Source organism: Equus caballus, chromosome 13 (assembly GCF_041296265.1).
Source record: "Equus caballus isolate H_3958 breed thoroughbred chromosome 13, TB-T2T, whole genome shotgun sequence".
Lineage (NCBI taxonomy): Eukaryota > Metazoa > Chordata > Mammalia > Perissodactyla > Equidae > Equus > Equus caballus.
In genome coordinates, this window is record NC_091696.1 from 44,128,244 (window position 1) to 44,154,498 (window position 26,255).

General features: G+C 43.1%; 1 protein-coding gene and 1 long non-coding RNA gene across 7 annotated transcripts in view; one reads left to right on the top strand and one right to left on the bottom strand.

The window, feature by feature from the left end:
- Positions 1–10,089: 10,089 nt before the first annotated feature.
- Positions 10,090–26,255, top strand: part of GSPT1 (G1 to S phase transition 1) — a 34,019-nt gene continuing 17,853 nt past the window's right edge. The window contains exons 1-5 of one of the 6 annotated variants that reach the window (XM_005598909.4): positions 10,090–10,227; positions 22,394–22,438; positions 22,544–22,597; positions 23,353–23,580; positions 24,645–24,678. In XM_005598909.4, the coding sequence (XP_005598966.1) occupies positions 22,576–22,597; positions 23,353–23,580; positions 24,645–24,678 (284 nt within the window). In that variant the 5' untranslated portion in view covers positions 10,090–10,227; positions 22,394–22,438; positions 22,544–22,575. Of the gene's footprint in view, positions 10,228–10,491; positions 10,900–22,393; positions 22,439–22,543; positions 22,598–23,352; positions 23,581–24,644; positions 24,679–26,255 lie in introns of those variants that run through there. The other 5 variants (XM_003362737.5, XM_070231005.1, XM_070231006.1 and 2 more) reach the window with 5 other exon arrangements.
- LOC138917014 (uncharacterized) overlaps positions 13,471–26,255 on the bottom strand; it is a 38,772-nt gene continuing 25,987 nt past the window's right edge. The window contains exons 2-4 of the long non-coding RNA XR_011424339.1: positions 17,453–17,570; positions 15,928–16,006; positions 13,471–14,499 (exon numbers count right to left, since the gene is read on the bottom strand). This is a non-coding gene — a long non-coding RNA (uncharacterized lncRNA). The remainder of the gene's footprint in view (positions 14,500–15,927; positions 16,007–17,452; positions 17,571–26,255) is intronic.

Below are 26,255 nucleotides of genomic sequence, written 5' to 3' on the forward strand. Positions count from 1 at the left end.
GAAAATGACTTCAGGATCAGGAAGAAGCTTGTTGGCCCTCCGTAGGCTCCCAATGAATTGAAATAAAATGAATAAATGAAGTGTTGTGTACTCAGCTACCAAAGAGAGGTACATAATCATCTTTCCCTGCGTCCCAAGGAGTTTGGAGCTAAATATTGTGGTGAGTTCATGCAGCTTCCTTGGATCCACAAATCTTGCTGTCCTTTCCTCTTCTGCTCCCCTTTTTATATCTTGGTTTCTGACTTTTCTCTTGTTTTGCACTTTTTGGCATTATTGTCTCCCCAGTTTTTATATAAAATGCTTCCAATCTTCTTTGGAAGTTGATAGAGGTTTGAATCAGTGACATTTTTACAGTGCTCGGCCATCTGAATGGAATCAGCAACATTTTTAAGCCAGAGATTTGTTTTTAATCCAGCTGCTCAGGAAACAGTTGACTTGTTAAAGTAAAGCTTTGAAAGACGTTCTTTACAGGAGCCGGCTTGTGCAGTTTCTGACGGGGGCCCTATGCAAGACAAGACACATCAGTGACCTTAGGATGACGAGCGAGGACACGGAGAATGAGTCCTAGCTTTGCAGTCTGACACACTTGCGTTCAAGTCATTCAATGTCTCCAAACTTCCGTTTTCCATGGAGATAATACATGCAGACCTCCAGGGCTGCTGTGACATTAAAGATAAATAAATTTTGAAGTTACATTAAAGATAATAACCATATGGCCCAGCAATTCAACGTAAGGACTCAAACAGATATTTGTACATCAGTGTTCATAGCAGCATGATTCGCAATAGCGGAAAGGTGGAAACCATCAAAATTTCCATCAACATGTGAGTGGATAACAAAGTGTGATATACACACACATTGGAATATTATTCAGCCTTACAAAGTAGTGAGATTCTGACATAGGCTATGGATGAACCTTGAAGACACTAAATGAGATCAGCCAGACACAAAGGGGCAAATACTATGATCCCGCTTGTGGGAGGTACCTAAATAGGCAAATCCATAGAGACAGAAAATAAAATAGAGGTTACCAGGGGCCAAGGGAGGGAGAATGGGGAGTGACCGTTTACCAAGTTTCTGTTGGGGAAGATGAAAAAGTTCAGGCGCTGGGCGGTGGTGGTGGTTGCAGAATGACTTGGATGTGCTTAACACCATTGAACTGTGTCATGAAAAATGGTGAAAATGGGAAATTTTGTTCGGTATATTTTACCACAATTTTTAAAAAGAAAATAATTAGAGATAATAAGAAAGATAGTAGTTTGTTAATGAATTATAATTGCTATTGTTATGTATTATAATAATATATACATTATTTGTTAGGCTGGCTGTGCAGCTTAAAACTACTGAATCTAGTTGGAGTTTTCCTCTCTCCATCTATAATGCACCCTCCCCGGCAAAGGATCTGGACAAATGTGCCAGGACCGGAAGGAAGGGTGCCAGGCTCCTAGGTGTGAAACATTATAAGCACTATGTTATGTTAATACCTCAGGAATAAGGAAGCCTGATTTCTGCAGAATGAATCAACTTCTCATCTGACTCAACCGATAATTGTCACACTTTCTCTGCGTTCTCATTATGGGTCTTCACAAAGGGGATGTAATGAGATAATCGCTAGCCAGGAGACAGCTATTGCAAATGTAAATCAACGAGCCGGTTGAAGCTGGGGACTGCTGCTATCTACACTCCTTTAAACGGCCAAACTCTGCTAACACAGGGAGGAAGCTGGCAGCTTTTAGGGTGGTCCCGGGAGCTTCATTCTATTTCAGGGGGACAAATCCATTTCCAGGGCAACCCAGCAAGTCAGTGATTGTTAAACCTCCTGGATGTTAGTCACAGAGGGCTCCCAGGATTACAGTGACTAAGATCTCGGAATACAAGCATTTCCTCCAGATGAATGGTCTTGGAAAATGAGGCCAGTGAAGTGACGTAGAAGCTTTACTCTCGGAAGCATCTCTGATTCCTGAGGAAACCAGAACGCCTGGTTTCCGTAGCGGTTCACTGAAAAGGCGATGAACCCACAGGAGCTAGTGAGGAAGCCAATTTTGGCACAAGAACTGGTCGACTGACTCCTTAAAATGGCTCTCAGCTCATTGTCGTTGGGACCACGTTGTCATTACCAAGTTCCAACAGCACCATCATCACCTGCTATCGAGTCCATCTTTCCTTATCTTTTTTATCCCGCACAGAGCGGCCTTCTCTGTAAAGAATGGTTTGTGTAATCTGTGACTCATCGAGACCCTTTTTCCTGCATCTTTTCTGCTTGATGTCAGCCCTTGGCTCTTTCCGTTTCAAACTGCATTTTCATTCATCTAGATTTAAAAAACAGGCAAATACCATGAAATTTGGTGATAGCTCCACAACTGCGACGATACTAGAAACCATTCAGCGGGACAGTTTAAATGGGTGAATTGTAATGGGCGCGTGAATTAAATCTCAATAAGCTGTTAAAAACAAACAAACCACATGAATCGGGAAAGTCTAGCCAAAGCGCGGAACCTGTCAGTTTACCACAGCATTTGTTGCCAATTCCGACAAAATGTTTGCTGAGTGAGGAAATTAAGCAGCAAACAGCGTATTTTCTGTCTATTATAGTTTTCTGGCTGAATCGCTACTCTGGTTCTAAATTTCTATGAATAATTCAGCGCTGGCTATACAGTCGGCTCTCCATACCCGTGGGTTCCGTATCGGTGGGTTCAACCATCCTTGGATGGTCGTGTCTGTATTGAACGTGTACAGACTTTTTTTTCTTGTCATTATTCCCTATAGAATACAGTATAACGATGCTGTATAATTAATGCAGCATAATTTACATAGCATTTATGTTGCTTTAGGTACTATAAGTCATCTGGAGATGATTTAAGGTATATGGGAGGATGTACATAGGTTATATAGAAATACTATGCCGTTTTATACACGGGACTTGAGCATCCTTGGACTTTGGAATCTGCAGGGGTCCTGGACCCAATGCCCTGAGGACAATCAAGGACAACCGTACTTAGCAAGAACAAAAACCCTACTGAGGACTCAGTAGTTTCCCTTCTGAAGAGTATTGAACGTTGTAATTGATTCCCCAGCATCCATTTTTTGCTTTGGATAGATGATTTGTCTCTGGACCAGTGGTTCTGAAGCTTGGCCTCATATAGATGCCTCACGTGGGACATATTTAAAATGTGTCAAAGCCCAGGTCCTACCCAAGATCAACTAAATCTGAGTCTAGAAATGGGTTAGGTTTAAAACTCCTCCAGGTGATTTTAATGTGTAACCGACAGTGCAAACCACCAGTTTAAGAGATCCCTTTTCCACAATGAGATACCACTTCACACCCATTAGGATGGCCATAAAAACAAAACAAAACAAAAAAACCCAGAAAATTACAGAAGTGCTGAGGATGTGGAGAAACTGGAATTCTTGTGCACTGCTCGTGAGAATGTAAAATGGTACAGCCAACTGTGGAAAACAGTGTGATGGCTCCTCAAAAAATTAAGTATAGAATTGCCATGTGATTCAGCAATTTCACTTCTAGGTATATGCCTAAAAGAATGGAAAGCAAGGACTTGAACGGATATTTGTACACTTATATTCCTAATAGCATTACTCACAATAGCCAAAAGGTGGAAGCAACCCAATGTCTACGACTGATGAATGGATAAACAAAATGTAGTATATACAGACAATGGAATATTATTCAGCCTTGAAAAGGAAGGCTGGTTGCCAGGGCTGGGGGAGGAGAGGGGATGGGGAGTTGAGGTTTAATGGGTACAGAGTTTCAGGTTGAGAAGATGAAAAGTTCTGGAGGCGGATGGTTGGGATGGTTGCACAACAATGTGAACGTACTTGATTCCACTGAACTGGATGCTTAAAAATGGTTGAAGTGGTAAATTTTATGTTATGTATATTTTATGACAATAAAAAGAGATCTCCTTTTCAAGAATGGTTATGTGACCCAATTCAGCCCAATGATGTGGCAGGAGATGTCTCCTAGAGGGCTTCAGGAAAACGTTTCCTCATTCCTAGAAGAAATGCTCTCTTTTGTTTCTCTGGACTTGGCATCTGGAACTCTCTTTCATCTGGGACTCTGCAGCCATCCTGGGACCAGCCCGAGGATGAAGCCAACACACATGGCAGCACTCACAGGGAAAGATTTTGGTCCTTAATGATGTCATGAAGCCACTGAGCCAATGAACTAAGAAGTCAGTGCTATGCTACGGTTTCTAGTTATGTAAGATAATACATTCCTTATGGCAAAACCCAGTTTGAATTGGAAACTTGCTTCCAAGAGGATCCTGACACTTGTACAAGTACTGTTGGTATAATAAAAAAAAAAATGGAAATAACCTAAAAGCCTATTAGTGGGGAAATGGGTAAATAAGAGGAGGCGTAAACTTTGGGGCTGGCCCTGTGACCTAGTGGTTAAGTTTGGTGCTCTCTGCTTTGGCAGACTGGGTTCAGATCCTGGGCATGGACCTACACCATTAGTTGGCGGCCATGCTGTGGTGGCAACCCACATACAAAATAGAGGAAGAGTGGCACAGGCCTTAGATCAGGGTGAATCTTCCTCAAGCCAAAAGAGGAAGATTGGCAATAGATGTTGGCTCAGGGTGAATCTTCCTCAGCCAAAAAAAAAAAAAAAAGAGAGAGAGAGAGAGATAAACATAGATTGAGTTACTCTACAGTAGTTAAAAGACAAATACATGAAGTGAAAGACAGATTTTGTATATTATATGTAAATTTTAAAAGAGTACAGTGTACATTTCATTGATTTATATGTTACATATGTAAATATATTTTGAAATAGATTAGATGGGTCACATTAAATATATGATCATGGTTGCCTTTTTTGAGGGGGTAGAATGGGACTGGGATGAGGGTAAAAGTGGTGACATGTATTGGAGTTGTTTTATTAAATCTGATCTTAAAACATGAAACAAGGTGATGAGATGTTCACTATTGACAGTCTGGGGATTCCATGTAGGTAGGTGAGTGTTCGTGATTCTTTGACTATTCTATATTTATAAAATTCTCAAAGGTGAAAAAAAAAGCCCCTTCCCGAATGCCACCCCTGGCCCAAACAAGTTTAATTAAGGCACAAAAAAATCTTTCAGTAAGACTTGGGAACCGAGGCCGAAGTCCGTATAATTACAGGTGGGGATTAAGAGTTCAGAAAACATGACTTTTTGTCAGTATGAGAGTTTTTAACCTTTTAACTTTTTATCTTGAAATAATTATAGACTCACAAGAAATTGCAAACATATCACAAGAGGTCCCACGTACCCATCACCGAGCTTCCCCCAAGGGTGACATCTTACATAACTACAGCACACTGTCAACACCAGGAAAGTGACATTGCCACAATACAATTCAGTAGACTCTACACCTTACTGGGATTTCACCTGTGTAATCTTTCTTTCATTTGAATGTCTTCAAGTTACAAAAGCAATTTGCTCATCAACGAATGAATGGATAAACAAGAAATGGTACACCCATACAATGGAATATTATTTGGCCATAAAAAAGAATGAAGTACTGATGCACAGCCAGCCCTGGGGTCTGGTGGTTAAGATTCCATGCTTTCACCTCCATGGCCCCAGTTCAAGTCTTCATCAGGAAACGCCCCCTCATCCCACCCTCCCACCCCCATCTGTCGGTTGTCATACTGTGGCAACTATATGTCGCTGTGATGCTGAAAGCTACGCCACCGGTATTTCTAATACCAGCAGGGTCACCCATGGTGGACAGGCTTCAGTGAAGTCCTCCAAACTAGACAGACTAGGAAGAAGGACCTGGCCATCCACTCCTGAAAAAATTGGCCATGAAAACCCTGTGAATAGCAGTGGAGCATTGACTGATAGAGCAACAGAGGCTGAGAGGATGGCGCAAAAAGACCAGGCAGGGTTCCGCTCTGCTGTCCACAGGGTCGCTAGGAGTCAGAATCCACTCTACAGGCACTAATGAACTGATACATGGTACAACATGGAGGAACCTTGAAAATATTATGCTAAGTGGAAGAAGTCAGACATAGAAGGTTATATATTGTATGATTCCATTTCTACGAAACAACAGAATAGGTAAATCCTAGAGACAGAAAGGAGACTGGTGGTTACCAGGGGCAGGGGGAGAGAAGAATGAAGAGCACGTTCCCATGGAAATGGAAATGCTTCGCACAACTGTTGTGAGTTTCCTCACGTCACAATGAAAAGGTTTTGGAACTAGATAAAGGTGGTGGTTGCACAACATGGTGAATGCACTGAATGCCAGTGAATTGTTCACTTTAAAATGGTTAATTTTATGTTATGTGAATTTCATCTCAATAAAAAATTTTTTTTAAGCAATTTGCATGTTGTGGGAAAATACAAACATAAAAGTATAAAGTAAAAGATTAGAATTTCTTCTTCTCCTGGCAGCTCTCCTCTCCACATCCAATCGCATCCCACAAAGAGAACTTCCATTAACTGTTTAATATGTATCTGTCCACACTTTTAAAAGTTTTACAACATACAAAGAGATACATATGTTTCTATCTTTCCCAAATGTTTACCGAGCAGTTTATCCACGCCAGCCCATGTTGTAGGTGATCAGAACAAATTTTATCAGCGAACAAAACAAACGAATGGAATTAATTTTCTAGCAGGACGAGATGGGCAGTAAGCATGGGAGTGAATAAGAATTTCAGATCATGATAAGTGCTGTGAAAAAATAAAACAGGGTGAGAGGGTAGAGAAGGATGTGGGTTGGTGGTGGGCCGGGATGGCCAGGAAAGTCCTCTGAGCTGAGGACACAAAATCTGAACTGAGTGACAACAAGCTACAGAGGTAAAGATATAGGGAAAGAGCATTCCAGAGAGAGGAAAAAGCTAGATACTTTTAAAGAAACAGGACTGGACTAGATAAATTGACCCACTATATATTTACACATCCTAGAGACATTGCTTCCCCTACTTTACCATATATTATAAATGCATTCCCATGTCAGCACCTACTGTTTGGCTCTTTCCGATCACTGCCTATTATTTCATAATATTGATATACCATCACTTACTTAACCATTTCCCTGGTGATGGACATTTAGGTTGTTTCCAGTTTGGAGCTACTGCAAAAATGCTGGAAAGGACAGCTTTTCACACTTGTGCTCGTATTTCTGTAGAAAACATACCAGGAGACTGCTACATCAGTGTCCATTTGTGTGCATGCATTTTCACCCAGTAAAACCCTGGAACAGCCATGAGTAGTCATATCAACCTCATATTTGAAAGCATAAAAGATAAACTCTTACATTTAAAAAAAACAGAACTAAGTACTGTGTAGTTGATTAAAAGGTGCAAATGCTGAGATCCTGATTCAGTTTCAAGGCAGAATAACTAAGGGAGGATAGGAAGATGCAGAGAACAAGAGAGAGACTACTAGGAATGCCAGCTGGTAGAATTTGCAGTGGAAGATGCGAATGTTCTGTCGTGAAATGGCTCAGAGCTTGAACAAGCACAGCTTTTCAAAGTAAAGCTGTTGTCAGGCTAACCCTGTGTGGATCGCAGTGAATAGCAGGGTGTCCTTGGAAAAACTCTTTCTTAAAGTTGACAATCCTGTCTCTCAACAGCCCTAAAGGAGTATAAAAGGGCAGTATGGTCCCAAACTCCCCATTCATTCACCGAATCACCCGTTAAACATTTATTAAGCACGTTTTCTATGCCAGGCATTATTATACCAGGCACTGGGAATATAAAGAAGATGAGAAAAGACCTTGACCTTCAGTTGCTCAGTCTTAGTACAACAGTAATTATCAAGAAGAGCTTCTCACTTTCCTGCTGGAAATTGCCTCACCCCTGGCAGGTCAAGGCTTTTGAAAACCAATGAAGTGGATTCTTTCCTGAATATCCATAATTATCCTATTCAGAGACTTGGAAGTTAATGACATCAAACTCCTTTTCTAAGTCACAGTCTTAGCGGTTTCTGTCTTTGTCCCCAGAAAAAGCACCAGGCACAAAGCAACTCTGCTAATTTAATTAGACGTGAAGAACTAACCTATCCGAGTGTGATCATCCAGTGCCCTACGGGTGACCCAGCTTGACGTATGGAATGCAGTGACAAAATGGTTGGAGAAGGACAGTGTGGTTCACTATTTGAGTCAGGTGCTCGTGTGGACACTTCTTTTTTGAAGAAGAAGATTAGTCCTGAGCTAACTGCTGCCAATCCTCCTCTCTTTGCTGAGGAAGACTGGCCCTGAGCTAACAGTCGTGACCATCTTCCTCTACTTTCTACGTGGCACGCCTGCCACACCTTGGTGTGTCAAGCGGTGCCATGCCTGCACCCGGGACCCGAACTGGCGAACTCCTGGCCACCGAAGCAGAATGTGTGAACTTAACGGCTGCGCCACCAGGCCGGCCCCTTGTGGGGACATTTTCTTAGGAGCAGGTTGGGGAGTACAAATCTTGAGTGAGAAGATTCTTTATTTCGGACACATTGTATTTTCTTCTTGTTGTGAATATAAGATAAAAATATTTATCTCATTTAATAGCAATGCAGCTCTCCTAAATATGAAAGAAGGTCTGATTGTTATATCAATTGTTGATAAGTTGTCTCTAAATCTGAGAGCAATCAACACCAACTTTAAAGTGGGACACTCTTAAGAAAGATTCACTTGGGTCTTCAGAAAACTATATTAACATGTTGCAACCAGAACTTTGTATTAATCAGAGGAATACATCATCTACCCTGGAAAAAAAGTAAATGTCCAGAAGATTTCGGGGAGCATGGCCCACAGACCTGATAAGAAACTGAAAGCCAGCCTTGTTATAATGGAGGTTTCTGGTTTCTCTATATTTACAGTGCTCAATATCCCAAGCATTATGTGCTAAAGAGAAAAAGCATATATGATATTTGCTAGTTTAATATCAAACACAATTTCAAATCACTTTAGTGTAGGACTTGTTTTAAAAGGTAACTGACAGCCTTGTTTTTGACCTGTCTCATTAGGCTGAGTTCTCTTTCATTTTTAAAACACAAATGTTTAAAATTAAAAATCCTATCTAGGTGTAGATTTTAGACAGTAACATAAGGCTGTTCAGAAACATCTACTCTCTGTGTGTTCACGCCTTTACCCTGTAATTTCTAGCAGGTTAGCTCTTCTGTCTAGACTCCTTGCAGAAAAAATATCAGCACTATGTTTTTTTCTGTCTTCGGCTCCATATGGGTCAATTACAGGAAAACTTAACCGGTGCTCAGCACAATGGTATTCTCCTACCTCATGCAGTTGGGTCTAAGTATTTATCTTTTGCTCTGTTTCTTTTCCCATCTTTACCTAAACGCAACCTGTCAGCGTGAGATGCAGTCCATAAAGTACGTACTACGGGAATACTGGGAACACTGGAGCAAATCCGACCGTTCAAAAAAAACCCCACTTCATTTAATAGTGCCTAAAGAAGCTGGACGCAGCAAAACAAGCCTATGAGTTGGGTACAGCTGGATACATCACAGCATATGGCAATCCTCTGTGCAATTTGCAAAGCCCTTGGCAGGGAGGAGGAAGGGATGGAAAAGTTTGGGAGAAGGCTCTAAAATGACTAGTCAAACAGTGAGTCATTGCAAGTTTCCAGTTAATAACCCCCTCTGTCGGGGCAGAGCCTGGGCCCGAGCGGTTTACGAGCCACGCTGCAGTTCCAGTTGTCATGTCTCAGGGTTTTATTCCCTTCCACCAAATGAATACAGAACATGAAAGACGCTCCGCGTCGGCTTTGAAATGTAGGGCAAAATCTGGCTGGGGGCGGGGAGAAGGAAGGTGCAGAGAGAGAGAGAGAGAACGAGATGGGGAGGCTGCGAGGCGCACAACGCAGAGAGGCTGGTGGAAAGAGAAGGAAGGAACTCGCAGGAGGGGAGAGCTTTTTGTCCTCCGTTTTCCCGCATCCTGTGCATAACGGGACGGAGTGGACCACCCCACGCGCTGAGAGACTCGCGGGCCGCAGCCCGCCGCCCAGTCCTGCCAGGGCTTGCCCCCTCCCTGCCCCCACCCGGTGACAGGTGGGGCCGCCGAGCGGCGACTAGACCTCCGCCTCCTCGCGCTGCCTGCCGGGAGCAGGAGCCGCTTCCGGTTGCTCCCGGCCCCCGAACTCCGACTCCCGTCGGCCCCCGGGAAAACCGCAGCGGAGTGGCGCGAGAGCTGCCGGGACTCGTAGTTCCGTCTTCGGCCGCGCTTCATAGCCGGAAGCCGGGACGGACAGGACCGAGAACTACCGAGGCGACGGTACGGGTGGCGCCGAGGGGTCAATCCACGCAGGGCGTGGGGTTGGCGCTGAGGCAGTCGGAGGTGGTTGGGGTTGGGTGGGAGGAGATCCGCTCGCACACACGAGGAGGGTTGAGTCGCCGCCGCCGCCGTCGTCGTCGCGAGTGCGGAGTCGGGACTGGAGCTGCCGCCGCGTCGACGCCGGGGATTGTGTCGCGAGCCCCCGGGCCTTCTGCCTCGCCGCCTTCCCCGGGTCAGCGCGGCCTGCTCCTCCCCGGCCCGTCGCCCCCGCCTCCATTTCCCGCCCTCTCTTCACCACACACACGGCCCCCCCGATCATGGATCCCGGCAGTGGCGGCGGCGGCGGCGGCGGCGGCGGCGGGAGCAGTAGCGGCAGCAGCAGCAGCGACTCGGCGCCCGACTGCTGGGACCAGGCGGACCTGGACGCCCCCGGGCCGGGCCCGTGCGGCGGCGCCGGCGGCTCCTTGGCGGCGGCGGCGGCGGCCGAGGCCCAGCGTGAGCAGCTCAGCGCGGCCTTCAGCCGGCAACTCAACGTCAACGCCAAACCCTTCGTGCCCAACGTCCACGCCGCCGAGTTCGTGCCGTCCTTCCTGCGGGGCCCGGCGCAGCCGCCGCCAGCTGGCGCCGCCGCCACCAACCACGGAGCCGGCAGCGGCGCGGGAGGCCCCCCGGGTAAAGGGTCGGGGTCGGGGACGCCCCGGGACGCGGGGGACGGCGGGGCTGCGGGGGCGGAGCCCGCCGGGGTGGGGGCGGGGGCCGCGCGACCCGGGGCCCGGCGGCACGTGGGCCGCTGACAGCGGCGCCGGCAGGCCTGGGTGGGGCGGGCCGCGGCCGGCGTGCTGGGGGCCGGGCGGGGCGGGAGCGGCGGGCTGGCGACCCGGGGGGACCTGGGGGCCGCCCTTCCCCGGGGACCACAGTCGCCCCCTGGAATCGGGACCGTATGTGACGGAGCGGGGGCCGCGGCGGCTCAGCGCCACGAGGCCTGGAAGTGGGGACAGCTGGAGCCAGGAGCCGGCCGGGTGGGCGTTGAGAGATGCGAGGAGTCGGGGGGGACGGATGGCCGGGTTTCCCTTCACCTGCGGCCTAGACCGGAGAGCAGCTCTCGCTGCAATCCTGATACTGAAGCTGTAATTACGTTTTAGACATCAATGGCCCCGAACCGTCCTGAAGGAATCCCGAGATGCATTGCAGTCTTGTGATCGGGCAGAAACTGTTGGCTATCAATACAAAGATCTTTTTCACCCTTAGCATATTGTAAAGTTCCCAAAGTGTCACAAAGTTAGAGCTTCTCACTTAATATGAACGTGTGTAGGAAACGACATTGATTCGTGTGTCCTCTTTCTTAAGTGGGACTTGGTCTTTCCTCCTTAGTGACACGTTTAAAATTTTTATGGCGTTAAAATTGTTTACCTTATTCAGGTTGCTTGGCATAACTCGCTCTTTTTCTGCGTTCGTGTGTCAGTCATTAGTCTGTTCAGACACTTGGGCATTTGTTATAACCTAATAGTTGTCACGTGTCATTCTGACCAGAGCTAGTAGACAGGCTTTCTGTGGTTTCAAGTTCGGTCTTTAAAAATCTTCCTGTATTTAGGGACTGCTTAAGTCATAGCGTGCTTTCAGGTGCTGATTTTGTAGGAATGCCAAATGAGTGAACGTTTTTGTTCACTCATTTGTTCTCTAGGATCCAAGTAAAGTATTCTCCCCATATAAACAGGCTTATTTTAGGAGCTGTCAGTATTAGCTTAAAGAGAAAAAGAAAAGAAAAGGCTGAGGCTCCTTATTATTTCACCAGGGTATTGCTGGAGTGGATCATAGACGTTCCCAGCAGTTTATAAGGGAGAGCAGATTGTTGATTTCTCTTTTAAGCTCTGTGTTGTATTTCTTAGATAAGTGGACATCGTGAGTGTGCCCTAAGAGTTTGATTTCTTCAGAAACTTTTGCTACAGTTTTCTCTATAGAGGCAAAAAGAGTTTGGAGAAATAGTTTGCGAAGTATGTGGGCACACGGTTTGGGTTTGGTGGTTTTATTGACCGGTATTTCTTTTACTTGTGTGGGCAGTTGACGTTTTCCCTTTGAACAAGGTAGCTTGGCTTTTCTTTCTTTGTTTTGATCCAGCCATTTTGACTTCCTAAACTAGTTCACTTACCAGCTCCTAAAAGTGCCTGTTTCCCCATATCTTATCCCACAGATTCCTCTTACCCAGCCGTTTTCTTTTTGGGGCCCCTTCCTTACTCTGACCCACCAGTACCGCTCTGGCTAGATCTCACACTCCATTTCCAGCCCAGGTAGCCATCAGCCAAACAGTCATCAGGGGACAGCCATCCGAGAGCGGTGGTCTGGAATGGTGCTCATTGTCACCTCTTATGCGGGAGGGCTGTCCTCTCTCTTCCTGCTACTTGCCGTTCTGCACTTTTACTCTTAGTCCTTTTCTCTGTGCCTCTACTAGAAGTTGGAGATGTAAAAATGTGTAGGGAAGTGCTTGTCAGTAAAAAAAAAGTCCCTACATTATGGTCAACTTTTTCTTTTTTATTGGAAACCTATTTTGGGGTTTCTGACTTTACCAGCTGCTTCTACAAAATGCCAGCTAATGTTAAAAAAAAAATTATCCCCTGTAGGATGTCTATTTGGAAAAGAATGGATTTTCTAAATTGAGATCCAGAGTTATGTGGGACTGTTGGATTTGCATGTTCCAGCCCATTCAGGTCCATAAAATAGCGCCGTCAGAGCAGAGAACTGCGCTTGGGAGAAGCAGGGGAGAATTAGAAAGAGGCTTGCATTGAAATTTACAAAGGAGGAACCATGAAGTTTGCACCTTTTTTTTTAGAGCAAGGAAATGGACAGAAGGGCCAGTGCGTTTTCTTTCGTTAAGCCATCTGAAATTTGTGATGGGTGTTTTTAAATTAGATACCAGCAGAGCTCTTGAAGGAGCCTAGAGAGAGAGCGCTAGAATGAATGACTTTTAAAATGGGTCTGTCTAGGATGAACGTCTGTCATTTCTTCTGAAAACACACTAGTTTGTTTTCTTCTCCTTCCTTTCTTTTTTGGGGGGAAATACTTTCAGGGGTGCCTTGAACACCCAGTAGAGGAGGATGCTTTTGCACAGGGTGGCACTCACCTTCACTGGGAGGCTGCTGGTTGTGCCTGTGTCCAGCCACCCAAGTCACAACTCAGGATTCAGTGTTGACCTTGGATCTCTTTGGCAATTCAATGTAGGTTTCCAAAGAAATGATTAAGTAGAACCCATTTAAGTGTAATTAAGTGTAATTCATTTAAGTGCAGTTCTCTAGGATCCAAGTAAATTGGCTAAGTGATGCTCTTTAAGGTAGAGGTCCTGAAATGAATGAAATGTAGAAGACAAGGGTTATATGTACTAGAACAAACATTTTCTGCCATAAGATGTTCTTATTTTAAGTGCAAACTTGCACCTAGTTCAGTCTTTTTTATTACTAGATGAGAAACAGGTTTAGTGATGTTAATCAGGGTGACTTGGTGTCTTAGTCCTTTTGGTCTCCTATAGCAAAATACTACAGACTGAGTGGCTTATAAACAACAGAAGTTTATTGCTCACAGTTCTGGAGGCTGGAAGTGTGAGATGAGGGTGCCAGCCTGGTCAGGTGAGGGCCCTCTTCCCTGTTCGGGATGGCAGGCTGCTGACTTCTCGTGTCCTCACATGGGGCAAGGGGAGCTCTCTGGGGCCCCTTTATAAAGGCAGTAATCCCATTCAGGAGGGCTCCGCCTCCTAAAGGCCCCCCCAGTACCCTCACATTGGGCATTAAGATTCAACATAGGAATTTGGGGGGACACAAACGTTCAGACCATCGCACTTGACTTTTAGAACTGCTGGAGCTTCTAAAGTAATGGTGCAGTGTCCTTTCCACCAGCCAGCCCCAGTACCTCAAAACTCGGCCGGTAAAGAATGTGAGTATAGGGTAAAAGCAGCAGGCCTCAGTAGGCCCTCAGGAGGAGTTGTCTCCAAAAAGGAGCACATTGTATTGTGGACCCTGAATTTTAAAGAGGAATGTTCTGTTTTGTAGTGTTTAGCTTTTGCTGAATGCCTTGTTGTGGGGAGGGGGTTTTCTTAAGTGTACAGGTTGGTGGTTTTAAGTATATTCACAAAGTTAGGCAACGGTCACCGCTTGGTGGATGCATGTGAATCACTGAATAGTCTCAAAGGTGACCTCTTCGGGGCCGCAGAGGCGAGAAGATCCAGAATTAACGTCATGGTGGTTTTGCCCAGAAGGGCTCACACACTATTATTACAGTAAGTGATACCTGTTGACAGATAGATAAGTTTAGGTAGACGATAGGTAGGTTTCTGGGCTTGAGATTTGTGTTTCTTTTCCTTTAAGACTGAAGTGCCTGCAGTAACAATTCTAATGTGAAGGATGTTCAGGCTTCGGTGGGTCAGTACAGGGAAGAGAGCAGGGAGAGGAGGTCAGGGAAAGGTTCTGTTCCTGGAGTGGTACTTCTTTCCCTACCTAACTTCCTACCTGGGTCTTTCTTCTCTGATTTCTTTCTAATCATTTCTTACCGATTATTAGATTGGGCTCTTGTTTCATGATTTTACTTGCTTGAGTGGCTCATGCGGGACACTGTAGGGAGAAGGGAAGCAGCGACTCGTGCTGGGCCGTGTTGAGCAGCTGGTGAAACTTAGAGATTTTGATTGGGACTAAACTTTGGAGCAGGTTTTATTTAGTGTAGTTAGTACCTAGCTTTTTGCATTCTTTTGACATTCGTTTATTTTTCACCTTTTCTGGAATGGTACTGCTTGAAAGGACGGCTGTTAAAATTTATCAGGCTAAGTGAGGGAAATATTGGAGAGGGCAGATTTTAAGCCTTGTTTTGCTTGCTTTTGTTTGCTGGGGAGGAAATGTCTTAAAGTATTAAAGTAGTACTGTTTTTCTGGTTGAAGAGAAAGGAATGAAAAAGATGTGATAACCTTTTGGGGTGAGTTAGCAGTATTAGAATGGAATTTTTTGAGATGTGGATCGCTGGTTTTGCTCAGATATATGTCTAGCAGTTAAGGAACAAACATTAGCCTGCCTGCAGAAGGCAGGATGCTGTGCTAGGCACTTGAAACGACACCACCAAGATGAATAAATGGTGGTCCTCATGGAGCCTAGAAAGGGATCCGTTTCCTCCGGGGGAAGACACGGCATGGTACGGCATGGTAAGAGGGCCGCACAGAGGGTATAGAGGGCTCCCAAAGCCCAGAAGAGAATTGCTCACAGGTGCCCTTGTGGACATCCTTTCAATCTTGTCACCCTAATCATAAAACTAAAGATCTACCTATTTTCTTAAAAAGTGGCCTTTGTGACTACCTAAAGTGTTTTTTTAATTGAGATAAAATTCACCCTTCTTGTATTTCTGTATTTTATTTAAGTTTGGTAGGAATTTGCTAGAGAAGAGTATTGGTTATCATTTTACACTGCTTGTCTCTTTCATATCAAACAGCAGTGAGCTACTGTGAGTCTGGCTAGCGTGTCTGTTGGGCATGTTCATTTAGAATTTCATCATTCTAGTCACAGTTCTTAAAAAGCTTTGGATAGCACAATCAGAAGGACCTGCAACTAGAACATACAACTAGGTATTGGGGGGCTTTGGGGAGAAGAAGAAGAAGAAGAAGAAGAAGAAAAGATTGGTAATAGATGTTAGCTGTAGATATTAGGGTGCCAATCTTTAAAAAAAAAAAAAACAAACCTTTGGGAAGCAAGAATTTGGTCACTAGTTGAAAGCAGCACTCCGAGTTGTACCAGTTCTCCATCATAATTCTGCTTTTCTAGGTGAGAGAAACACTTAGTAAAGACTTTTTGAGCGTCTTTCACTAGCCTAGCCTAAGAGCAGTAACACCAAATTCCAAACCACATTCCGACTAGGTAATTGTATGTCACTTCCCTTGGAACAAACAAAAAGTGCATGCCTTAGAACATCGTTGTGTCGACCAGAATTCCTGCTGGACTGTGTGGAACTCCAGTGGGTTGCCATACTACCAGGCAGTCTTTGTCCATCTCCTTTGGGTGGTTGCCTTTGGGCGCAGAGGGGTGTTTTGCTCCTATCTTTGCACCTCCTTGGGGCTATCTGAAATGGTTCTGGTTTATGTGTTTTAATACCCCTCAACTTGTTTTTGAAGTAGATGGGATATAAATCATAAATAAGACTATCTTTTTTAGGGTTATTTGAAAAATAAAGTGGAATTTTAGTTATCTACAGAAAGTCTAATCAGGTTGGTATTGGCGTATATAGGTTCTTAGAATGTTAGGGCTGGAGATGACCCTAGCAGTAATGCAGTCTCCTGGTTTTCGGATAAAGAAACTGAAGCCTAGAGATGCTAAGTGAATGCCTATGGTCACTCACAGATTTAATGACACAGTTGAGTCTAGAATCCAAATTTGCCAACTGCTAGTTCAGTGCTCTCTCCGCCGCACCGTGCTGCTTAATAACAGAAAGCAGGGCACGCCGAGACCTGATTGCTACAACCAGTGTGCTTCTCTGAGACAGGGGCCCTGGAGTTTGCCATAAATTTTATTCTTAAAAGTTTGTGTAATTATTATGGGGCTTTGAAATGCTTGTTGTAATAATAAATTTATTGAGCATTTACCATGCGCTTAACATGCCCTTATCTTCACAACAATCTCTCGAGGTATAGATGCTGTTGACCTGTTTTACTGAAAAGAAAATTAAGGCTTAGAGAAGCTGAATAACGTAATGCAGTGACTTGCCTGAATAAATGGAGGAGCGGGGATTAGAATCTAGGTCTGATTTCAAAGCTTATGCTAGTCATAGTAACTCTGCTAGTCCTTTCCTTGTGACTTGATATTAAAAGATCTTTTTGGCTGAGACATTTTTTCAGAAACTGGGCCCATGAGTTTGTGGGCTGTGGCACCATCTCCGTGTTCTGTCTCAGTAGCAGGGTAACGCTGTCATTAGCAGGCAATGCTCTAATTTAAAGTAATATTTTGAAATTGCTTCTTCCTACGTTATAGGCAATGGTGATATAAAATACAGCTCTGATCACCACAGTCTGCAACATTGTGCCTTTCACCTTTAGGCTGTTAGGTAGTTAAGGCAAAACCACGGACATCTGTGTGTTCTGTAGGCTCTTCTTTCTGGTGTCTGCCTTTATTATTTTCTAGTGTTGTCTATGAGAGAAAACTACTTCAGTGTGCAATTTCGGTGAGACTACGTGGTCACTTGAGTGCTAGCAAATTTTTAGTTCTTTACTCACCCGTACTTTAACATCTCTTGCAGATTGTTTCTCTGATCCCTTCTTGGAAATTGACACGCATCCAGTTGTTTTTACTGAATGGAACCCTAATGAAAACGTAGTAAACGTGTAGACAGACCTAGGGATTAGTGAGAAAAGTAAAGTGGTTAAGACCGCAAGGATCTAGTGATCTATGAAAATCAAAAGAAAACTGCTGAAGTTAATTCAGTAAAAATCATTCGTACGTTTATTCTATATAGTGCACTGTGCCAACCTGGGGAGATACAGGCGTAGAGGAAAAAAGTCTCCATATTTGAGAAAAGCAGCCATTCTGGCAGTCTTTAATCTCCCAGGGGACAAGAACTAAGATATGTGTGGGTGTACTTACAGTTGAATACTAGAGTCTTAGCCTAGAGGAGTTCAGAAGAGAGATCATTAGCCCTTCAGGGTGGTGGGGTGGATGGGGAGTGGGAAAAAAGTGGAAAATCGGGTAAGGCAAGTTTACTACAATGGAGGAGAATCCTTAGGAGGAGCATGAACTGTGCACATGTGGCTATTTAAATTAATTAAAATTAAATGCAATTTAAAATTCATTTCCTCCGTTTCAGTAGCCACCTTTCAAGTGGCCACATGTGGCTAATGGCTGTCACATCACAGCATGGACACAGAACGTTTCCACCAGTGCAGATGCTTGTATTGGACAGAATTTTGTCACACTGTTTCTCACTTCTGTGCAGCATAAGACACTTGTGATTTCTGTGACCGCACTGAAGTTTTTATTTTTTCTTTAATGAACATAGCATTGAGCTAACAGGACTAACAAATTTCAGTTAGTATGGCTATTTTGAATATTGCTGTTTAGTATGTAAAGAGGATTAAAGATTAGTTTTATATCTAAAGCAGTACAAATTTAAATTGTTGCTTTATGAAATATATGAATTAAGCACTTTTCAAAAATTGGCCAGACATTTGTGTTTACAACATGTAGCTTGAATTAAGCGCGGCTTTCACTGCCTACCACGTGTGGCCTTGACTGACTTGTGCTGCACTGACGAACTGGCAAAGTGGGAGTCTCCATGTTGAAGGCCTTTGATACGTGATCAAATCTTTTAAAAAATTTTTATATTCTTTTTGAACATTGAGGTGAAATCCATATAACATAAAAGTAACCATTTTAAGGTGAACGATTCAGTGGCATTTAGTGCATTCACAGTGTTCTGCAATCACCACCTCTGTCTAGTTCCAAAACATTTTCATCACCCCAAATGGAAGCCCGCGCCCATTAAGCAGTCACGTCCCATTCCCCTGTCCTCCTAGCTGCTGGCAGCCCCAGTCTGCTTTCTGTCTCTGTGGAGTTACCCAGTCTGAATATTTGATGCAAGTGGAATCGTACAACATGTGACCTTTTGTCTCTTTCTTATTTCACCGTGATCAAATTTTAGCTAACTGCTTTAAGATTCAGATTATCATCTGTGTTAAACCAAAGGCAGCGCTGTTGCCTAACTTTCTTCTAGTAAAATGTCTTTTCACTTCTTGTTTTACAGTTTGTGGTAATATGCCTAGTATCCCAGCCAGTTCATCAGTCTTCCTTTATCATAACCTAGAGGATTCGTTTGTCCTTTTAATTTGGGGTATGGCAGTTTTATTCCCTGGTGCGCTCCGATAGCTTTCTCATTTAATTAGAATTGTTCCTTTTTTGAATACTTGATAAGGGAGTGTTGCTGAACATGGAGAGGCCATTGGAAAATAGGAAGCTGTAGTTGCATTCCTCCGGAGGTTTACTAACTTTTTCACTAGCAGATGTGAACTCTGCAGGACTGGAGAAATCAAGCCCTCTCATAGTCGTCTATTTGCTAACCATGAACAATGGCTTTGGGTTTAGGAGAATTCTAGGCCCAGGCTCCTTAGCAGCCAGTAAGATGTGGCTGTGATGAGCATTATGAATAAGACCAGAGTAGAATGAACGAGAGAGGGTTGCATGTGCGTTTGTGAAGACTAGGTACAACTATATTGACAAGTTTAATTAAAGAACATCTTGCTGTATCTGTGATTTTCCTGGCTCATTATTTCAAAACATCAGTTCAGAAATGTTGCTGGCATTGCCATGAGGTTTATAATGAGATGTGTGGTCTGAAAGCACGGAAAGCTTCGTTCCACCATGGGGAAACGATGGGCAGCTTCTTCTTTTGGGCCCTGTAGTATCATGACGTGTATATTAAGCACTTAGTTGGTTTTGGTACTTGACTCTATCTCTGCATCTGTAAGCTTTACAGACTTAAGACAAACATAAATGTAGGCTCTTTTGAAAAATAAAACTGAACAGGTTTTCATTATGCTGCCTTATGCAGCCTGGAGGTGGTCTCATGACTGATGTCACTGTCCTGAGAAGTGCCTTACAGCCTTTTGCATGTATTGTATATTTGTAAATCTAAGAGGTGGTTCGAGAACTAGGTGGTCAGGTGTATGCGCTATTTGGCTTTGACAAACTCAGTTGCAGTTTGGGATATCTTATTAAGTGACGGGAGAGCCCACCGTCCCAGCCGTCTCAATCTTTTTCCTGCCTTAAAATACTCGCATGTCATTGCTTACTCAGCTTACTTTCACTGAGGGATTTTCAACAGGGGTCATTGAGGACGGCCAAGATGGCACTGTATAACTTGGAAAAGCCCAGTGAGTCTGATATGTCTGAATGTTAGATGGTAGTGATTACAGTCAACTCTTTCACAGGGTTTGGGGGATTAAATGAGACAGCAGTCAGCACATAGGGCTCAATCAAAATGAGTTGGAGTTGGGGTAATGGGCCACCACCTCCACCCCCACCCCCACCCCCATCTCCAGCACGGTATGGATTTGTGAGTGCTTCATATCGCTGTCTGGCCCATAATAGATACGCAGTACACATTAGATGATCGAACTGAGTTGGTACTCAGTACGTGTTAGGGGGTGGGGTAGGGATCCATTTGTTGACTATCTGCTGGGTGCCAGGAGTTACTTAATTGACACTAAACAAATGTATTCTCTCATTTAATCCTCTCAGCAGTCCTGATGGGCAATGGCATGTCATTTCCGTGATTGCGGTGAAATAATTGCATCTCACAACTTGTGACAAGCCAGGATTTAAAGGCAGGAGTTAGCTCAGTTCTAGCCGTGTGCTGCCTCTTCCATCTGTAGGGTGGCATATGAACTTGACTCACTTAGAACTGCCTGACTGTCTCTGAAAATTGAATGATTTTTCCTTACCTTACCTATAAATTTTTCTTGGAAATAGGAAAAGGAGAAAAAGTTAATCTGTCTTACGTCTGAAGTACAACTCCTGTTCCCTTCCAAACCTAGTTCAAATGATTTTTCCCGTTTCTGTTAATATCCTGCCGATCACATAGGTTGGGTCATCTTAGACCTTCATTCTTCCTTCCTAGGAACGCCTGGCAGGTGTCGCCTCTGTTCTCTGCACATCACCTTCCTCTCTAGTTGTACTGCTCAGTTGTCCTAATGGAGGAGTAATGCTGGTCTTTCTGTCTTTAGTGTCTGTCCCTCTCTGGTCATCTAGATACTACCATAGAATCATCCTCCTGAGTGACACCCAGCTTGTCACTTCTCCTGAAAAACCTTGGTTGCCCTTTACCTTTCAGGGACAGGAAATTACTTTCTTCAGCTTTTCATGTTATTGAAGATTGGGTCCAAAACTTTTTCTTGACTTATTATAAGTGTTAATACTTCTGGGCAGTGATTTTAAATATGAGTTTTTTCAGGTGATTAGCTCAATATTCTTTATTACTTAGTGTGCAGATTTCATGTGACTTCAAATTCTTTGTCTTTTTGCATCTTGGAGGTTCTTTAAAGCAAGGGCACTTTCCTATTGGAGTATCATTTAGGTTTATCAGACATAAGAAAGAAACTTACATGTTTGGGAATCAGTAAATATTTCTCATACATCTCTTCCAGTGATGTCATAAGTACATTTGCAGTGTGACAACTGTGCAAAGTGGGTTGTTGATTGGCCTTAGAATTCTAGTACAGGACAGCACTGGCCTCACTGTAGTCACCTTTGCTGAGCTGTTGTAAGGGCCTCCGTGCATTTCAGGGATTTTATATGAATGTCTTTCTATTTTATTGGTATCAAATACAATTTATTCAAGGATCTTGATAACGTGTGTGATTAGAGACTCTTACAAGGGGCTAATCCTAGCCTTCAGCTAGAGTTACCGAGGGAGACTAGAGAAGTACAGACTGTATTTGTTGAGCAAAATCTTCCTAATTTGATCTGCACTGGGCTGTGGATTACTTTTATAATGTCTGTGAAGGAAAAATCTATGAAGCAAATTAAGAGACTAAGCATGCTTTTATGAATACATTTCAATACTGAAAATGTTTTGAAATTGGCTATAATTGATAGTTTGGGGTTTTTTTTTGAGGACGATTGGCCCTGAGCTAACATCTCTGCCAATCTTCCTCTATTTTATGTGGGATGCCACCACAGTGTGACCTGGCGAGTGGTGCGAAGTCTGTGCCCAGGATCTGAACCTGTGAACCCTGGGCCGCTGAAGTGGAGTGCGCAAACTTAACCACTGCACCACTGGGCCAGCCCCAATAGATTTTTAAAATAGGTTAAACAGAGACTTTTTTTGCTGAGGAAGATTTGCCCTGAGCTAACATCCGTTGCCAATCTTCTTCTTTTTTGTATGTGAACTGCCACCATAGCATGACCACTGACAGAGTTGTGTGGGTCTGCACCCAGGAACTGAACCCAGGCCACCAAAGTGGAGCTGCCGAACATAACCACTAGGCCACCAGGGCTGGCCCAAACAGAGACTTCTAATTTGAAAACCTGAGTTAGTTGCCATTGCTCTGAATTATTGAGGTTTTTGTTATGTTATGGAACTTCTGTTTTTACTGTATTTTAAAAGATAAGTAAAATGGATATATAGGTCTCAATTTTTAATGGAACTTATTTCTGTTAAACAGCACCTGTGGACCCTTCTCAAGAGGAACAGCCATTGTTGTGTGAAGGTAATTTCTGTGATGTGTCTCTTTGAATATCTAATTGAGAAAACATTAAGTTGTCTGTGGTGTGTAAAGCTGGATATTGTTTTGTAAATTTATATTATATCTCAGTTTCTTGTCTAGGTTCGAATTCAGCTGTTAGCATGGAACTTTCAGAACCTGTTGGTAAGAAAATTTCTGACCCTATTAATACAGTAATATGAAACGCTTTCACTCTCAAGATTTAAGGTGCGAATGTAAGTGTTATGATTATTGTAATGCCTCCATTTAAAACTGCCGTTGGGTCTTTGCTATTAGGACGTAGAAAGCAGAACTGACAGGGCATTCACACTGCCGTGGTAAATGTAGTGACTGTAAATGTAGAAGAATTGAGTGGAGGAAAGCTGAAGTCACTTCAGGTAGTTGTATTTGTTCCGTTTACTTGGTGAAAAATTTCCTTCCTTTTTGTAACTTTCTTACTCTTCAGGGTTTCATATTCCCAAGGTGATTAATAAAGTTGATGCCAAAGTTACAGTACCTACAGAGGAAGAAGAAAAGATCTAAATCCTTTCACACTTATCCTGTGTTCTGATTTTAAACTTTCCCTTTTTTCCACTGTCAGAGCATCCTGACGTTGGAATAACTGGGCCGTTAGGAATGTAGCTCTCCTGTCCACGTGTTGTTGGTCCTTATGGAGATGGAGCTTTGTTAAAATAGCCATCTCTCGTAGTCTCGGAGTCAGAGCTCTCATGTCAGCAGCGAGGCCAGCTTGAAAGCTATTATCCATTTCTGTTATGAAGGAGATTTTCTTAGGTGTCACCAGACATTAGGAAATGGAACTAAACATGCAAAAGTTCTGTTTGTTGTTTGAAAGCATCTGTGTTTTAAAGTATAGATTATAAATCTTTTTCAGAATACTAAGTTGAAATGTCTTATTTCAGTAGAAAATGGGGAGACAGAAATGTCCCCAGAAGAATCATGGGAGCACAAAGAAGAAATAAGTGACGCAGAGCCAGGGGGTGGTTCCTTGGGAGATGGAAGGCACCCAGAGGAAAGTGCCCAAGAAATGATGGAGGAGGAAGAGGAGATGCCAAAACCTAAATCTGTGGTTGCACCGCCAGGCGCACCTAAAAAAGAACATGTAAATGTAGTATTCATTGGGCACGTAGGTAAGTGGCGCCCATAGCAACGATAAGAAATGACCAGAGGTACTGCATGCATCACACTTAGAACATCTTATTTAGCTGCTTGGAGGGGTTAGTGAAACTGAACTGAATTAATCTAAAATGTCTTGATTTTTAACTCAGATATTTTAGCTGGCAAAAAATTGCCAACACTTTATTCTAGAAGGTTGGCTAGACTAACAATTTTGTCATGGCATGGAAGCTGGAAGAAAATAAGCTTCAGTATGTTTGTATGTAATGCACAATTGGTCTCGAGACCACTGATGATGGGCTCAGCATATTATGACATCTGTTAATATCCTATGGAAAGTGCCTGTTTTTTTGTATGAACTGCATTTGTTATCTTTACGGCATTAACCTTACTAGGTTAATTTGGTGTGAAGTAAGAAATTAATAATTTGGAGTAACTTCTGGTTGCCTGTCAGGTTGCTGGTTTAACACACACAAAAAACCAAAACAGAACCCTGTTTAATTTACTCAGATACTCTCTGACCATCTGACTTATCCCCAAAATGGTGAGAAGAGAATATGGAGTAGCATGTCCTTTTTTCCTTCCCTTTCTCTCTGCCTTCCCCTGAATATGGTGACACACCATGCTGCTTTTGTGGTAGCAGGAACTCCTTTGAAATTTCTAAAGGAACCGCCTATATTTGTTAAAAGAAAGGCAGCCTCCCTCAATGGAGCTGACAGCTCTTTGGCTACTTTCACCCTCCTCTGAGGCTCCCCTTGGGTAATGTACGTTCTGTTGCTGTGCTCTTAGCTGTAGGTCAGGGAGCAATCTGTTCAAAAATATTTTCTTCTTCATCTGTAAAGTAATTCTAAGTCATTATTGAGCTGCAAGGGGTCTTCACAGCTTCATTTTCTCAGGGGACAGGGTAACTAACCAGGGCTTAGGCCCTAAATTCCTGTCCTTTCAGTTGCTTTTGTAAGATGTAATATATGCTGGTGGTACCTTAAGTTGTGTTAGTGTATATAGCAGTTGGTGTTTGGGGTTTTTTTTTTTTTTGCACTTATGGTTTGCATATTGTTGACAATGTTGTTACTTTTAGATGCTGGCAAGTCAACCATTGGAGGACAAATAATGTAAGTCTGTATTTTTTGTTAAATAATAGAGTTAAGTTGATTGATTGAATTTGGGGAAAAACAAGTCACCCCAAGTTAAGAAAAATTAATAATAAAATGACATTACCTGTAGGGAAGGCATATGTTAAGAAGTAAATTTTTTTTTTTTCCTGAGGAAGATTTGCCCTGAGCTAACATCTGTGCCAGTCTTCCTCTATTTTGTATCTGGGTTGCTGCCACAGCATGGCTGCCAATGAGTGGTGTAGGTCCGCCCCCAGGTTCCACTGAAGTGGAGCACACCAAACTTAACCACTAGGCCATGGGGCTGGCCCTAGTGGTTTAAAAAAAAGTAGTTTTTGCAATGTGATCATTGTTAGTATTTTCTAATGGATTTTAGGCTTTCCCTAAAATCCCTTTGTTATCACTGTCAGACTCTCATGGAGCATTAAATGTATTTCTGAAAGCTGTGTTTTAGATTTTTAAAAAATAAAAACTAATATAGGGCCCTGGATTATAGGAAATCTTAGTCTGTTTGAATATAGTTTTCTTGGGAATAATTAAACCAGATCTTGAATCTGGTGCATGGGCGGAGCTGGTTTTTCCTCATTCGTCAACTCCTTACGTTTATGTGGATTCAATCAAAGACAAGTAATCTGGCTAACATGCTAAGATAATTTTTTTAATCATATATAGAAGCTATTTAGGTATGAAAACACCATGGTTGAACTTTAGTGATGTATTCTAGTATTGAGAAATCTTTTTAATTAAAAGGTCTTAAATTTTTAATCTGTCCTAAATTAGACCCATTTCTTTGAACTATATCATCAGAGGATCTAGAAGGCATATCTCCATTGTCTTGCCTTGTTAAGTAATCTTAGTCGGTAATCTTGCCAGTTATTTCTGAAAATTTCCAGAACAGACCCTGAAACAGGCTGTTGAACAGGAATCCTTAACTAAGGCTTTATGGATGGACATGGCAGGCCCGTTTGATGTTGTGTTTTAGGGAAATGTGTGTTTTTTGCTTACTTCGCTGTAATTGGCATTGGCGTTGTGCTGGGATTCTGTGGTCAAGCTGTTAGAAGCGTGCCCTGTAGATGGCCCTACAGAGAACGCAGACGGGAGCTGGGACGGGAGGGCTGCCATTTGAATCGAGTCAAAGGAAGCAGTTAGGGGTGGCTAAGGGATTATTTTTCAATTATCATCTCACTTTGACAGATAGTATTTTCAAAATATTAAATATTGAATTGTATTAGACTTAATTCCTTAGATAACATTGTTGGAATTATTTTCTTTTATGTAGTATTTACATTTGCTTCTTTAAACAAGTTTTATTCTGAAATAATTTCAGACTTAGAGAAAGGTTGCAAAGACAGTACAGAGTTTCCATATACATTTCATTCAGCCTACCCCAGTGTTAACATATTAAATAAGCATAGTACGGTCATCAAAACAAGGCAGTTAACAGGGGTACGCTACCGTTAACTAAGCCATAGGTCCTGTGTGAATTCCACCAGTTTTTCCACTAATGTCATTTTTCTGTTCTAGAATTCCACGTCACACTTAGTTGTTACATCTCCTTAGTCTCCTTCTACTTGTGA